At 36.7% G+C, this 15244-nt stretch overlaps 2 protein-coding genes across 4 annotated transcripts in view; both read left to right on the forward strand.

The window, feature by feature from the left end:
- The window catches only part of LOC107739028 (cAMP-responsive element modulator-like), an 11732-nt gene extending 5562 nt beyond the window's left edge, over positions 1 to 6170 (forward strand). Inside the window, exons 4-5 of the mRNA XM_016550996.1 lie at positions 5376 to 5526; positions 6026 to 6170. Of these exons, the coding sequence (XP_016406482.1) occupies positions 5376 to 5526; positions 6026 to 6170 (296 nt within the window). The remainder of the gene's footprint in view (positions 1 to 5375; positions 5527 to 6025) is intronic.
- LOC107739025 (copine-3-like) overlaps positions 5509 to 15244 on the forward strand; it is a 20628-nt gene continuing 10892 nt past the window's right edge. The window contains exons 1-7 of one of the 3 annotated variants that reach the window (XM_016550989.1): positions 5509 to 5526; positions 12277 to 12417; positions 12509 to 12688; positions 12783 to 12857; positions 13477 to 13548; positions 13635 to 13715; positions 13818 to 13907. In XM_016550989.1, coding sequence (XP_016406475.1) covers positions 12286 to 12417; positions 12509 to 12688; positions 12783 to 12857; positions 13477 to 13548; positions 13635 to 13715; positions 13818 to 13907 — 630 coding nt within the window. In that variant the 5' untranslated portion in view covers positions 5509 to 5526; positions 12277 to 12285. Of the gene's footprint in view, positions 5527 to 7614; positions 7878 to 12276; positions 12418 to 12508; positions 12689 to 12782; positions 12858 to 13476; positions 13549 to 13634; positions 13716 to 13817; positions 13908 to 15244 lie in introns of those variants that run through there. The other 2 variants (XM_016550991.1, XM_016550988.1) reach the window with 2 other exon arrangements.

The raw sequence follows: 15244 nt of genomic DNA on the forward strand, positions 1-15244 counted from the left end.
ATTTTTCTTTTATGCCAAAAATCATTAGTATATTAAGTAAAGATCATGTTCCATGAAGATATTTTGTACATTTCCTACCGTAAATATATCAAAACTTAATTTTTGATTAGTAATATGCATTGCTAAGAACTTCATTTGGACAACTTTAAAGGCTTTTTCTCAGTATTTAGATTTTTTTGCACCCTCAGATTCCAGATTTTCAAATAGTTGTATCTCAGCCAAATATTGTCCTATCATAACAAACCATACATCAAAGCTTATTTATTCAGCTTTCAGATGATGTATAAATTTCAATTTCAAAAAATATGGTTTTGTGGTCCAGGGTCACATATATATATATATATATATATACATACACACACTTCCGTTCAAACATTTAGAGTCAATAAAATTTTGAATGTTTCAGAAAGAAGTTTATGCACACAAGGCTGCATTTACTTAATGTAAAATACAGTAAAAACTATAATGTAATATTAATAATTAAATGTAAATTATTAATAATTTAAATAAAAAATCTGTTTTCTGTATGAATATATTCTAAAATGTAATTTATTTCTGTGATGCAAAGCTCATTTTTCAGCATCATTAGTCTTCAGTTTCACATGATCCTCCAGAAATCATTCTAATATGCTGATTTGCTGCTCAAGAAACATTTCTTCTTATTATTAATGTTGGAAACAGTTGTGCCACTTAATATTTTTGTGGAAAGTATGATACATTTTTTTCAGGATTCTTTGATGAAAATTTATAGCTCAAATAGCTCATTATTAATTGGTATTAAAAAAAACATTATACATTTTGAATGGTATAGTGTAATTTCTTTTTTTTTTTAGAGTTAAAAGGGATCCGTATATATTCCTGACAGGTTTCATGCAATGCACAGCCTACCTGGAAGCTCATTTCACTTGTTTATAAATTTTAAGACTCCAAAAACAATATCACATGACATTATGCATTATGCATAGTCTTCTTTACTCATTATTAATTGGTATTAAAAAAAACATTATACATTTTGAATTTTGAATGAATGATCCGTATATATTCCTGACAGGTTTCATGCAATGCACAGCCTACCTGGAAGCTCATTTCATTTGTTTATAAATTTTAAGACTCCAAAAACAATATCACATGACATTATGCATTATGCATAGTCTTCTTTTTGTTGAAATCATAATTGAAAAGAAACTCTAAGGACAGTCCTTTAGGCAGCTTTTAAGCATAAAAAACTGCCTTCTGTAGCCTGCTTTGGTCTGGCTCTCTGTCTGATGTGTGAATGACGGCAGAGGGGGGTGGGGAGAGGAAGGGCTGGCTCCGCAAGCCACTGCGTTGCTGACATCAGGAGGCTAATGATGTCATAGTGATGTCAATGGCACTGACAGTGACTGCACACTTAGCTTGTGGTTTGGGCAGCATTGCATGCTGACAGCAGAGAGAGAAAGACAAGCTTTCAGCTCACTATACATGGCTGTGACTGGAGATGAGACAGAATCAGGTATGTCCGCTGTTTTCTGTGGCTCTTATGTGGTTTTCAGCATGTTTAACATTGGGAACTTGCTTTAAAAATTGCATTTTAAATATCTTAGTTTAGTTTGGCTGTTTTTGAAATTGATTGGGTCATTTTAAATTCCAACTGACTGTTCACAGAACATGAACGGACAAACAACATTTCAAATGCTCAAACAAAACTTTGAAGTTTTGGTAGAGACACAGAGATTGTACTGAGAAAACGATATACGATTTGTATCAAATCTGTTCTCTCGTTATATTTTTGCGATGAATCATCTCTGTAGCATGCAACAGGCTGAAAGAATGAAATGTTCACATTTTTGCTTCCTGTTGAGTTCCTCTGTAGCTCTCACTCGTTTCTTTCAGCACCTCTGTCGCTCTCTCTCTCTCTGAAACGCGTGAATGCGCTGCCCACTCACAGAGCAGCTGACGTCATGTTGTTTCCTGGAATTGGACACCAGCAGGGAAATGTAAATGCTGAACGGCAAATAAGATGTACATTGACGTCAGTTCAGAGTCATGCTGTGATTACAGGCAGCTCCTTTTGCGAGAGCAAGACTACCAGATTAATCATCTCTTTTAATACGCTGCAGTCTCCACGGAGACAAAGAGGATCAGACACATGTAAAGAAATGTTGCTGTGCATTTTTTCGCCATTGTTCATGAGCTTTTTGAAATTATTTAACTTGTTTCAATGAAGAGAGATAAAAAATGTGTTACTATGTGAAACAGTTTTTTAACTGTGACCACATAGTGGGTTGCTACTAGAGGAAATTGAATCACGTTGTTTTCATAAGAGCGTTTCACCCTGCACAAATACTGTATGTTGGAGCTCTTATTGGTGAGCAATCCAGTTTACAACCACACTACGAGTAGATCTGTGTATAATCTACCACTGTGACATACTCAGAGGTCACACAATGTGTTTGCTGATCTCCAGTGGGTATTAATTCACCACCTTTGGTCCTTGCAGACATTTGATTCAGTTGATCTTTAGGCCTGTTTAGTAACACGGTGATATTCATGGACTCATGACATCAGACTTCAGAATGAACTCTGTGTCAGTATAATCTTTTTCAATCTGTTTAATTTTATTTCTATTTATATTATGTTTATGCATATGCATTTGGATAAATTCTTATTTTAAATTTGAGACAAACATCAATGTCATTTTAGATTAACCTCTCTGATTTTATGTTTTCTGACTCTCAACCACAATGACATCTAAATGTCACCACTACTTTGCTTGTGAAGTGTGTAATTGTGTTATGTGGTGGATTTTAACAAACTGGCCAACTCATTTCAGAGTATAATTTTCCAAAAATTTAGTTTGCCAGCAGTGTTAGTATGTTTCAGAAAGCAATAAACATAAAATTACTTGTATATTATGTTCATATTGGGGCTCAGTCCAAAACACCTGGGCCTGGAAATTAATCTCAAAATTCCAGGCTGGACCTTCAATATAGAAAAAGAAAATATTATAAGATAAATACTAGTTTCAGTAATAGTTAGATGTCAAAGGCATTAAGTCATTCATCTTTGCCTCATGGTTGTTTATTGGAAACTGCCAGGGTTTTCACTCATTCTCGACAATCTGGAATTTTGTAGTGCATGTTATGGGAAATAGGAGAAATGCTTTCAGTAAATGTTCTGAAAAATAATTAGTTGTTCTTGTTGTAGTATAATGTTAACTCTCTTTCTTTCTTTCTTTCTTTACGTACTTACTTACAGAGGTGTAAAGTATTGGAGTAAATGTAATTAGTTACTGTATACTTGAGTATCTTTCTGGATACTTTGTAGTTGTACTGAGTATCAAAGATATTAGCAACTTTTACTCTCTACTTCACTACATTTTTGAATGAGTATCTGTACTCTTTACTCCACTACATTTGAAATGAGTGTTGCAGTTACACATTACATTTTGCATGGACCTAACTTTTTCTGCAGCAGTTTATTTCTGCTACAAAAAGACGTGATAGTGCCTATTACAGGTCACTGAAAGTACTGCATACTGTGCATTTTGCCCGAGAGGCAACCTCCCTCTCTCTCTCTCTCTCTCTCTCTCTCTGTCTCCTGAAGCCAACACGGAAGTGACTTAAACTGTAATTCGTCAACTGGCCGCTAGAGGCTGGCTGCAAAAGGGAGTCAATCCCATAGACTCCCCATGTTAAAATGCCTAACTTTACAGCAGAAAAAAACATGTTTACAGCCTGGTTCAGCACCTTTATTTTTAAGAGAGTACTTTATGTGAATGCGAGTTCCTTAGCAAGTATTTGTGAATCACAGGAGTTTAATATATAAGATGAGGACATGACTGCAGCTGGCAATGAGGCCAAAACCAGCACAGCCAGTGCAAGAAGGCTTTGGCTTTATAATTTTACTTAACATTATTTTATTTATCCATTATACTGAAGAGACCTTTTTGAAGGATATTGTTTTTTTGTTTGTTTGTTTTTTTGTTATGTAATTTTGAGGTGTTTAGTTTTATTTTGGTTTTAGATAATAAACGTGATTGCTCTCCTCTCAAATCAACTCTTTCTTGTTTTTGTTTCATGCTCTCTGTGCCTTGCCCTGGACTTTTATTTCACTTCCTGTCTCCCATGGTGTTTGCAGTCAGTTTGTAGTCCGTTTGTTCATTGGTTCCCCTTGATTAGTCCCCCCAGGTGTGTCTTTTTATCTTGTTAAAGGTCCCCTGAAATGCTTAGAAACATGCAGCATTACTCTATGAGTTGACGTAATTTTAACTGAAACAGGAAGACAGGGCAGGACATATCAAGCAGCCCCGCCCCTTTTTAAAATAGCCAATAGCGTTCGTTTATATCACAGCTTGGGCTAGAGCCGTTCAGAGCCGTTGAGCTTCGTAAACCCGCATTTGACAGGGTATGCCAGCCACAATCTCATCCATATTGCTATAAAATATAGCATTCTGTGTAGAATTCAAATAGCTCCGATACATTTTGTGGTCTGCGCCGACTCGCCCTGTGTGTATATATAGCCCTAGTTTTTCTTTAGTTCCTTGTGAGTTGTTGAATGTAATTGTTTGCCAGTCATTCTGTTCTCTGTTCTTTGTTCCCTTTGGTTTTTGGCTTATTGTTTGTTCTAGTTTACCAATTAAATACCTGCACATAAATCCTTGCCTCTGCCTTTTTCCCCAGCTTCTCCACAACATTATAGTTTTTCACTGGCATGTCTCTTTGACTAGTGCATCTTTGAGCCTATATTTAGTATAAGTAAAATACTTAAGTACTGTTAAAATCAGATACTCTAAGACTTTTACTCAAGTTGTTTTGGAATTGGTGACTTGTAACGTGTAGTGGAGTAATTTTCACTGTAAGGTATCTGTACTTTTACTCAAGTATAGTTTTTAGGTACTCTTTACACCTCTGCTTACTTAATCTATTGGCACCAAAAAGCTTTTATACACTTCCTTTTGTGACATGTATTGTTTGAAAAATGTTGTTCTATCATAGCATGGCTATAACACCCAAAACAGCCATAACAATAACCACAATATCACACTTCCTTTCACTGATTAAATATTGCAGGTGTTGGGCTTGCAAAAATGATGACCTCGGATCATTGTGAGAGAGTTTTGTGCTAGTTGGTTAAACAGTTTTATTTTTTTGTAAAGAACAGTTACTGTACAATTTATTTTTAAAAAAAAAATTGAAATATTTTTGTGGTAAGGTCAATGAAAATATTCTGAACATGAACAAATCTGAACTACTGGCCTGACTGGGCCAGCAACAAAATCCTTGTTACCTGTGATGGAAACACAAAATATGCAGTCAATGTGTTTATAAAATAATGTCTTTGAAAATATTGGGAACTGTTCCTCTGTTAACTAATGTGTTGGTGTGTTTTTGCAGCCACCACTGGAGGTATGTCTGCGTATCAGATTTCCTCTCCTGCATCTGGCCTTTCCCAGGCAATGGACGGCTCACCCGGCTCTCTGCCAAGCCCTCAGCAGCTGACTGAGGAAGCATCATGTAAGAGGGAACTCCGACTGGTGAAAAACAGGTATTGCCCAGCTGCCCTTTCCTATTCCAGAATTACTACTGCATTCTGTAGCCTAAGAGCATGAAATCATTATAGCAGCTCATTGCAGTCCATCTTGGTGTGTTGCTTGGTCTTTTCCTCAGTTCTTTCTGCACCTGAGGCCTTACATGTTCTTCAGTTGCATCCATTTGTCTGCTTTCAACTTCTGATGAGGTCAAAGGCTTGTATTCTTTGCTTGTAGCCTATCACTGCATCATGCTTGATGATGTCTCAGTGTGTGGAGCATGTGCTAAAAGCTTTCTTTGTTTCATGACGATGCTTTGAATGGAAAAACCAAGCCTGTGGAATCATTTGCGTTATACATGCAACTAAAAAAACACTCATTCACAACTCAAGTTTTCCCGGTTTGGACTTGCTTTTACAAGCTCTGCAGTTCTGACTTGCATGAAGTGGGACCTGTAAACACAATGTAAGATTTACAGTATTCACGCTCACAGAGCTTCTCTGTTGTTGCTTTCAGGGAAGCCGCCCGGGAATGTCGGCGGAAGAAGAAAGAATATGTCAAATGTCTCGAGAACCGAGTCGCCGTGCTTGAAAAACAAAACAAGACGCTTATTGAAGAACTCAAGGCTCTTAAAGACCTATACTGTCACAAAACCGAATAACAACAGTCCATTGCAAGCCAAAACACGAAAGACTATACCCTTTACAGAGCAAACGCGCTTTTCACGTAATGTCTAGCCACCGCTCGTAATAATAATCGGATAAGGTGATAGCTGCATGGTTGTGTCGTCCCGTGTGCGAAAGATTGTGACGTGTGCATGTGTATACGCTGGAGGCCCAAGTGCTCCAGAGCCAGTCAATGTGGTGTGTTGCCCGTGTTGCTTGTGCTTTTGCAGGACGGCGGCCAAAGAGTACAGACGCAGGAAGAAGGACTATGTGCATAGCTTAGAGATGCGCATCGCCATCATTGAAAACCAGAAGCAGAAAATGACAGAAGAGCTGGACAGTCTAAGGCAAATGTACGCTGGAAAGTCCAATTCAATTTAGTGGCACACTAGACTGCTGCTATCTGTTTTGATTCTGTTTTACTGTAAAATATTGTTGTGCCATATGTGTGTTTTATATCTTCTGTGAAAATTTAACAGTAGACCAGCACTGCCTATTCTCATTAGGCTTTTTTAAAAAGATTTTATATTGACAATTGGATTATATATTTCAAATATTTACTATATCTACTTTAAGAGAAATATTTAATTTAATATCAAAGGACCGCGTATATGAGTCATTCACAAACACACCAGCTCCACAACTGATATGAATATAGCTACTGTATATACTTACTGTAATAAATATAGGATAAACCGATATGTGTTATATAGATGAAGTGTTTTTGTGTTTATAGCATATTAATCCAAAGTTCAGTTCAAAAAATTTAACTAAATATACCAAATATTGTAACAAAAATTAAATATTGTTTGTAACAAATATATTCTTGAATCCTTCCTGGTGTTTTTTTCAAGTGGTACAGTCCTTCAGAGTTTCCATTGAGACTATCAGTACAGTTTTATGTTTATCTTTAGTTTATGTTTAAATAAATTTATCTAGCTCTCCATTTGGTGGCGTTTTGTTGTTGCTTTTTATGTTGAGGGATCTGTGTTTGGAAATGTTTCACAGTGCAGTCATTAATCACTGTAACTTCAAGTTCAATTCAATTCAATTCAAGTTTATTTGTATAGCGCTTTTCACGATACAAATCGTTGCAAAGCAGCTTTACAGAAAATTAAGTTTAACTTAACTTAATTTTTTTGTAATACAGAATTACTTTTAAATGTTCTCTGTGTATTTCATGCTCACTTTTAAGACATTTGGACTAATAGAATAATGACGTCTTAGCATTTTAGCACATGAAATTTTGATTTCTTACGATTATTCAAGAGGCACAAAGCAAGTCCGGTTATTAAAACATAAAACATTTTAAAAATAGTTTAGATTAACCATATGTTCATTTAAGTAATGGAATTTAAGAAATAATTTCGAAATGTTCAAGATAAATTTTACAGATACAATTTAACAGCCCAAAACAAACAATCTTTGTATCTGTGTGTAGACACTCCCACTAGCTGCGGCTGTTAGAGTAGTTTCCTAATCGACTGCGCATGCGCAGTATACCGTCAGAGGGGCGAAGCAAGAACGGATCAAAACAGACGCTTTACATTAGCTTTTAGGGGCTCTGTTGTTATTTCTAACAACATTTATAACAGCAGGCTTCCCAACATCGAGGAGACTGAAACACCAGGAAAAATAAACCAGACTAAACCGAAATTAGTACCACAGTTACGCAGTCAGACGCCAACTACTAACGACTCAAGGTAAGATATTCATAACGTTACTTTTAATGGCATAAAATCGAGATCCTTACCTTACAGTGTTGCTGTAGTTAATGCAATTATTTCCATAGCTATATGAGCCTAACGGCAAAACAGATGACGTCACGGTAAATAAAGATGCATTCCATATGTTTCATAAATGCAAAAGAAAAAAGGTTTTTATAGCATGTAGGCTAGATTTATTATTGAAGACAATGTTGATAGATGAGAGAAGCAGAACCTTTTCCTATTTTTGTTTGATTATACTTTTTTTTTTTTTTGCGTAATTTAAGTGAATATGTTTCTGCATAGCTTAATGCTAGTAATAATAATACCAGGGTAATACCATGTTTCTTTTGGATATGTACCAGTTATTCTGGGAAGTACCTTGGAGTTTATGTACATACCATAGTACACAAATATGCTGATCATGTAGTACTAAGTTTATAGGAAAACTTGTGTTCTATTACCATTTGATAGTACCCTGCTTTCAGTATGGGTAAATAACTTAAATAAATGCCATTTCACTTAATAACCACCTATAAAACGTCTTAGAAATCTATGATCAGTGGTGAGATCTGACATGTAATGACAGCACTGATATTAAAGGGGTCATATGATGCTGCTAAAAAGAACATTATTTTGTGTATTTGGTGTAATGAAATGTGTTTATGCGGTTTAAGGTTAAAAAAACACATTATTTTCCACATACTGTACATAATTTTTTCTCCTCTATGCCCTGACTGACCAGGGCCTCGAGTTCCGTCTTCTGGGTTGCCGACAGCTGTGGATCTACGTCCACTACTGGAGGGACGTTATGGGCCAGCGCGGCGAGTTGCTCGGGCCGAGGAACCCACTTCTTGAGCAAGTTAACGTGGTAGATCTGCTCCGTTCGTCGGCGGCCGGGTTGCCGCACACGGTACGTCACCGGTCCCATTCATTCCACTACTGTGTAGGGTCCCTGCCAGGTCGCTAAAAATTTACACGCAGCTGTCGGGACCAGTACCACCACACGATCGCCTGGCTGGAACTCCCGGGCCTGGGCGGGCCGGTCGTACAGGCGTTGCTGGGCGCGCTGGACTGTCATGAGGTGTTCTTTAACCAAGGGCATGACTCGGTCAATCCTTTCTCTCATCTCCCATACGTGCTCGACGAGGCTACGAAGGGGGGCGGGTTGGTTCTCCCACGATTCCCGAGCGACGTCTAGAAGGCTCCGGGGCTGTCTCCCAAACAGCAGTTCGAAGGGGGTGAAGCCTGTGGAGGCCTGTGGTACTTCCCGGACTCCAAAGAGCACGTACAGGATCATGAGGTCCCAGTCACGCCCATCTTCGGCCACCACCCGCTTCAGCATTCGTTTGAGCGTCTGGTTAAACCTTTCCACTAAGCCATCCGTCTGCGGGTGGTAGACCGACGTCCTCAGATGTTGGACCTTGAGGAGCCGACAGAGGTCCGCCATGACCCGGGACATGAAGGGGGTACCCTGGTCAGTCAGGATTTCCTTTGGGATCCCGACTCGGCTGGCCAGCAGGAATAGTTCTCGGGCAATGTTCTTGGCGTTTGCCGCACGAAGAGGAATGGCTTCCGGGTACCGGGTGGCGTAGTCCAGGATGACTAGGATGTGCTCATGTCCCCGGGCAGACTTCGGCAGCGGTCCCACCAGATCCATCCCGATCCGCTCGAAGGGCACATCGATGACGGGTAGTGGAATGAGCGGGCTGGGTGGGAGGACGACACGGAGACGTCTGCTGGCAGGTGGGACAGCTACGGCAGAAACGTTTCACTTCCGCCTCTAGTCCGGGCCAGTGGAAACGGTCCCGGATGCGTTGGACGGTATTTTCGGCCCCGAGGTGCCCCGCCATCGGGTGGCCGTGTGCCAGCTCCATGACTGTCTCTGTCTTGTTGTTAGGCACGACCAAGAGGAATTTTTCCTCCCCCCGCCTGTGGGCGACATCTCTGTGACGATACATCGTCGTATCGATATTTTGAACACAGCACTAGTTTTAGGTAGGTGTGGCTGACTCTTAACTTTTATAAAGAATATCTCTTTGGATTTGAGACTTTAGTCTTTGCAACTTTACAGATCTTCTTTATGCACCAAGAGCTTGTAACAAGAGAAAGGAAAAATTGAAATCGCATCATATGACCCCTTTAAGTCAAGTTTTGCATTCAAGAGCCTCCATTGTTCCTACCACACAGAATCGCACAGTGACTCCTCACATACCTCCTCTCATGCTCAAGGTTTCTGTTTAAATTACTGTAGCCTACAGCTCATTCTGCTCAAGCACACACACCTTTCTGTACGAAAACACCACCTATCAATCACACTACTATATAATTCACTCTTATAGTAAGATTATACACTAAAATATTATTTTATAATATTATTATTATTTTATAATACAAAGTATAACTGGTTATCCATTTAAATAAACTGATATACAGTATTATAATGAAAAACACCTTAAGTAGTAAGGCTCCATTTGTTCACATGGAAAATACTTCTGAAGAATTTATTAAACTCAGTTAATGTTAATATGCTAATACATTATTCAAATCAAAAGTTGTATCTGCTAATATTATTTAAAGAACCTGAGATAACATGAACTAAAATTAATGAGATTAATAAGTACTGTATCAAATTTATTGCTCATTTTAGTTAATGCATTAACTAATACCAACTAATAAGTGTTACCATTATAATTACAAAGTTGCAGCAAAAAATATAGTTCAAATTGTATTGTATAAAAATATATAATATAGAGAAAATACAAAAACAGACTACATATTGTCTAAATAAAACAACTGCTAATAAATAAATCTTACAGAATCTTACAGTGTAAACCTATGTTGAATATATTATTCATGTATGTTTCCTACTCAATATACTTTCATACACAACATAATTTAAATACATTATTTGCCTTAGAGAGACTTGAGTAATCTGTGTGAACAGTTATGTTGCAACTAGTTGCAAGTTGATGTAAGATTCGCAAAATAGTGTTGTTTCCAATTGTTAATTTAAATGAAATTGTCTTTGAAAAAAACAAACAAGCAACATTATAGAGTACAAATTAATATAGTATAGACTGTATAGAGTACAAATGAGATATGACCTAAATCAGAGTCTGCTATGAATTTATTTGAGCAGAGTGAATGCTAGTCACCATTATTAGTTCATAATAAACAACTATTTAAAATGAAACAACATCAGCGACACTTAATAAATCCATTATTGATTCTAAACTAAACACATTGTCATTCTTTAGATACAGAACCGGTCTGATTCAATCAGAATGTGTTCTGACAAGTTAGGCAATTTAAACAAATAAGTAGCGTGGGAAACTAAAACTTACTCTGTCACAGTGTTTTCAACCAGTACATGTCTAGGTGCTAACAACTAGCCCTATGAAATTGAGTCCATTATTATATATATATACAGTCGTGGTCAGAATTATTGGCACCCTTGGTAAATATGATCAAAGAAGGCTGTGAAAATAAATCTGCATTGTTAATCATTTTGATCTTTTATTTAAAAAATTCACATATATCTAACCTTTCATTGGAGAATAAGAATTTAAAATGGAGGGAAATATCATTATGACCTAAATGTTTTTCTCAAATACACGTTGGACACAATTATTGGTACCCCTAGAAATTCTTATGGGTAAAATATCTGTGAAGTATATTCCCATTCATATTTACAATTTTGAGCATATTAGGGTGATTGTGAACATGAAATTATCCAGCCATGGCTTCCTGTTTCACAGGAATATAAATAGGAGGGAAAACAAAGGCCAAATTCCCTTAATCATCCATCACAATGAGAAAAACCAAAGAATATATTTCTGATGTGCAGCAAAAGATAATTGAGCTTCACAAATGAAAGTGACTTTAAAAATCAAAAAGTGACCGACTCTGTTAGAAATCTTGTAATGGGCCGTGTTTGGATCTTCCAACCGGACAATAATCCAAAAACAAACCTTAAAAACAACACAAAAATGGGTCACTGGGCACAAAACCAAGCTTCTGCTATGGCCATTCCAGTTCCCTGACCTGAACCCTATAGAAAATGAGTGTGGTGAACTGAAGAGGAGAAGCACCATCATGGAGCTGGGAATCTGAAGGGTCTGGAGAGATTCTGGATGAAGGAAAGGTCTCTGATCTCTTGTCAGGTGCTCTCTAACCTCATCAGGCATTATAGGAGAAATTATATATATCTATATTGCAGTTTGGCCTACTTAAATAGTGGTTACAGAGGCCACAGCATGCAATGTTATCAAGCACAAAGGGAAATACAGAAACCACTGGATTGTTCCTATGACTGTCTACAAGTTTGTGGCAAAAAAGCTTTTCAAAAGCTTTCAGTTCTCATGGCACATTCACCAAGTTTTCATGTAAACAGATCAGTCCAATGGCAACGTCGTGTGTGACCAAGGTGGAGCTGACGGTTTCCTGTGAAAACCTGCTGGACATGGATGTGGGGTCCAAATCCGACCCGCTGTGTGCCCTGCTCATGAACACATCAGGAAACCAGTGGTTTGAGGTCAGGTCACTTGTTGTTTGTTGTGCAAATAGTTCAAATATCTATACGAATGCCTGCGCATATTTGGGAATCGGAATGTTTTGTTTCATAGGTCGATCGCACTGAGAGGGTTAAGAACTGCTTAAGCCCAAAATTTGCCAAGAAGTTTGTTGTCGATTACTACTTTGAGGTTGTTCAGAAACTCAGATTCTGCCTTTACGATATTGACAATAAAACCATCGATTTGAGCGATGACGACTTCCTGGGTGAGTTCGAGTGCTCGTTGGGACAGGTAAGACAACCAAAGATACTAAACATCCATGTTTTGAAGTCATTTTTCCTCCGTGACATTGTCTGATATGTTTTTTTTTTTTATTTCTACACAGATTGTTTCTAGTAGCAAGCTGACGAGACCTTTGGTGCTGAAGAACAAAAAACCTGCAGGAAAGGGAACGATTACGGTGAATGTCCATGATATTTCATCATATTTACTCTAGATGTGGTTGCTAGAGAATAATATTTTTCCATAAAGTTGTTGTGACATGAAGAACATCAGCTTATTGTGGAAATAATTGATGGTGGACTGTTTTAATATATAATACAGATTTTTACATTTTTTTAAAGTCTCTTTTTCTCACCAAGGCTGCATTTATTTAGTCAAAAATACAGTAAATTACAGTAAATCAGTAATATTGTGAAATATTGTTACAATTTAAAATAACTGCTTTATTTTAAAATGTAATTTATTCCTGTGATGTAAAGCTGAATTTTCAGCATCATTACTCTAGTCCTTAGTGTCACATGATCCTTCAGAAATCATTCTAATATGCTGATTTGCTGCTCAAGAAACATTTATTATTATTATTTTCAATTTTCAAAATGTTTTTGTGCTAGTTAATATTTTTCTTGAAACAGTGGTGCAATTTTTTTTCAGTATTCTTTGATGACTAGAATTGATTTGAAATAGAAATATTTAAAAACCCCTACTGTCACTTTTGATTAATTTAATACGTCCTTACTCAATAAAACAGTTATAAAATATTCAAACAGCAAATATTTGTATATTTATATTCACTTCAGATCAGTGCAGAGGAAATCAAGGACAACAGAGTAGTGAATTTTGAGATGGAGGCCAGAAAACTGGACAATAAGGTAAGACATGAGATGTGAGTTTGTGAATTTGCTTTACTTTTAAACTGTAAAATGCATTCAGTGTCTAAATTTGGGTTTCCTTGCAGGATTTCTTTGGAAAATCAGACCCCTACCTGGAATTTTACAGGCAGACGGAAACAGGCTGGCAGCTTGCTCACAGAACTGAGGTGCATTGTGTGTTGTGTGTTTGTTTAGATGTGGAGTATTAACTCTCTGAACGGTTGTTGTTAATGTTTATTGTGAATGTTAATGGTTATCTTTCATACCAGGTGGTGAAGAATAACTTGAATCCTTGCTGGAAGCCTTTTAAAATCCCTCTACGGTCTCTCTGTGCAGGAGACATGGAGAAACCAATCAAGGTAGAGTCTGTGTTCACTGGCTGTTATAAAAGTTATTTTATAACATTAAAAAGCTCTCTGTTGCTAACACAAGTGTCATATAAAAGGCTGACCTCATGGATTAACAATCTGTAATTGTTCTGGCTTGACTGTGGAGAGGCTGTAAAACTCTGGCTTTGCTTTGGTTTGTCAGTCAGAGGGTGTTTGGTGGCTTACAATTAGTGTTCATGACTTTTGTGATTTTTCTTGCAAAAGCATCTTAAAGGGAGACTGACTGTCGGTGAAAGAGCAGGTATTTTTCATCAGAACGGCTGTTTCGTTTGTAAATGTGTGTGTCACTGAATAGCTGCTGGTTTGTCCTTCATAGATCAGTATAGAGCTATTCTGTCCAACTGTTGTTTCCTGAATGAGGTCATTTCAACCCTTTTCATGTGTTGAAGTCTTTAGCTAGTAGGGTCATTCTCAGGAAACAGTGGCATTTGTATCTGTGAATTTTAAAACCTTACAATTTGAAAGGTTAAATCTGAACTTTAAAGAAACCATAACCAAATAGTTTCAAATTGTTATAAAAGTAATGAATGAAAGGTGAATTAATAAGGCTAAAGGTCAAATAATGTTGTTGAACACAAACTGGGGGGACTTTCTGTCAAACCCTATTATTTTGGGTAAAGCATTGTGGGAAAAAAACATGTAGCCTATATAAGCAGTAAAAGCATGATGTAAATGTATAACATAAGCATTATATAACATATATAAATTATGTTATTAAATTAATAATTGTAATTTTTAAATGGAATGTAATTCATTGTAATGTTTTTTACTTATAAAATTATATATATTTGTTTTTATTTTGTATTACATATTAAACAGTTACTGTAAATCAAATAAATAACTAAGTTCAGAATACTGTTAATGAATACTATGTAATGGAGTACAAATGAAAATGTAAATTGTATATGATTTATGGTAATTATTTAAATGTTTTATTTTACATAAAAAAAATATTTTTATTTCTTTTGCATTACATATTAATTAGAGTTGCTGTAAATCAAATAATATAACTTTTCAGAATACTATTAGCTACTGTATTTCAGTAGGAAGTCATGGAGTACAAATGAAAATTTTAAGTTTTATATAATTGTAATTTTTTAAAATGTTTTATTTTACTTGAAAAATTAGATATATTTTTATTTTCTTCTGCATTACACAAAACAGAGTTAATGTAAAATAAAAACTTGCAATTCTGACTTTTTTTCTCGCAATTGCGAGTTTATATCTCGCAATTCTGTGAGATATAAACTCGCAATTCTGAGCCTTTCTCACACAGAACAACCTCCTCGACAGCAACCAGTCTGGTT

The sequence above is a fragment of the Sinocyclocheilus rhinocerous genome, unplaced genomic scaffold, assembly GCF_001515625.1.
Source record: "Sinocyclocheilus rhinocerous isolate Xijiao unplaced genomic scaffold, SAMN03320098_v1.1 scaffold1697, whole genome shotgun sequence".
Lineage (NCBI taxonomy): Eukaryota > Metazoa > Chordata > Actinopteri > Cypriniformes > Cyprinidae > Sinocyclocheilus > Sinocyclocheilus rhinocerous.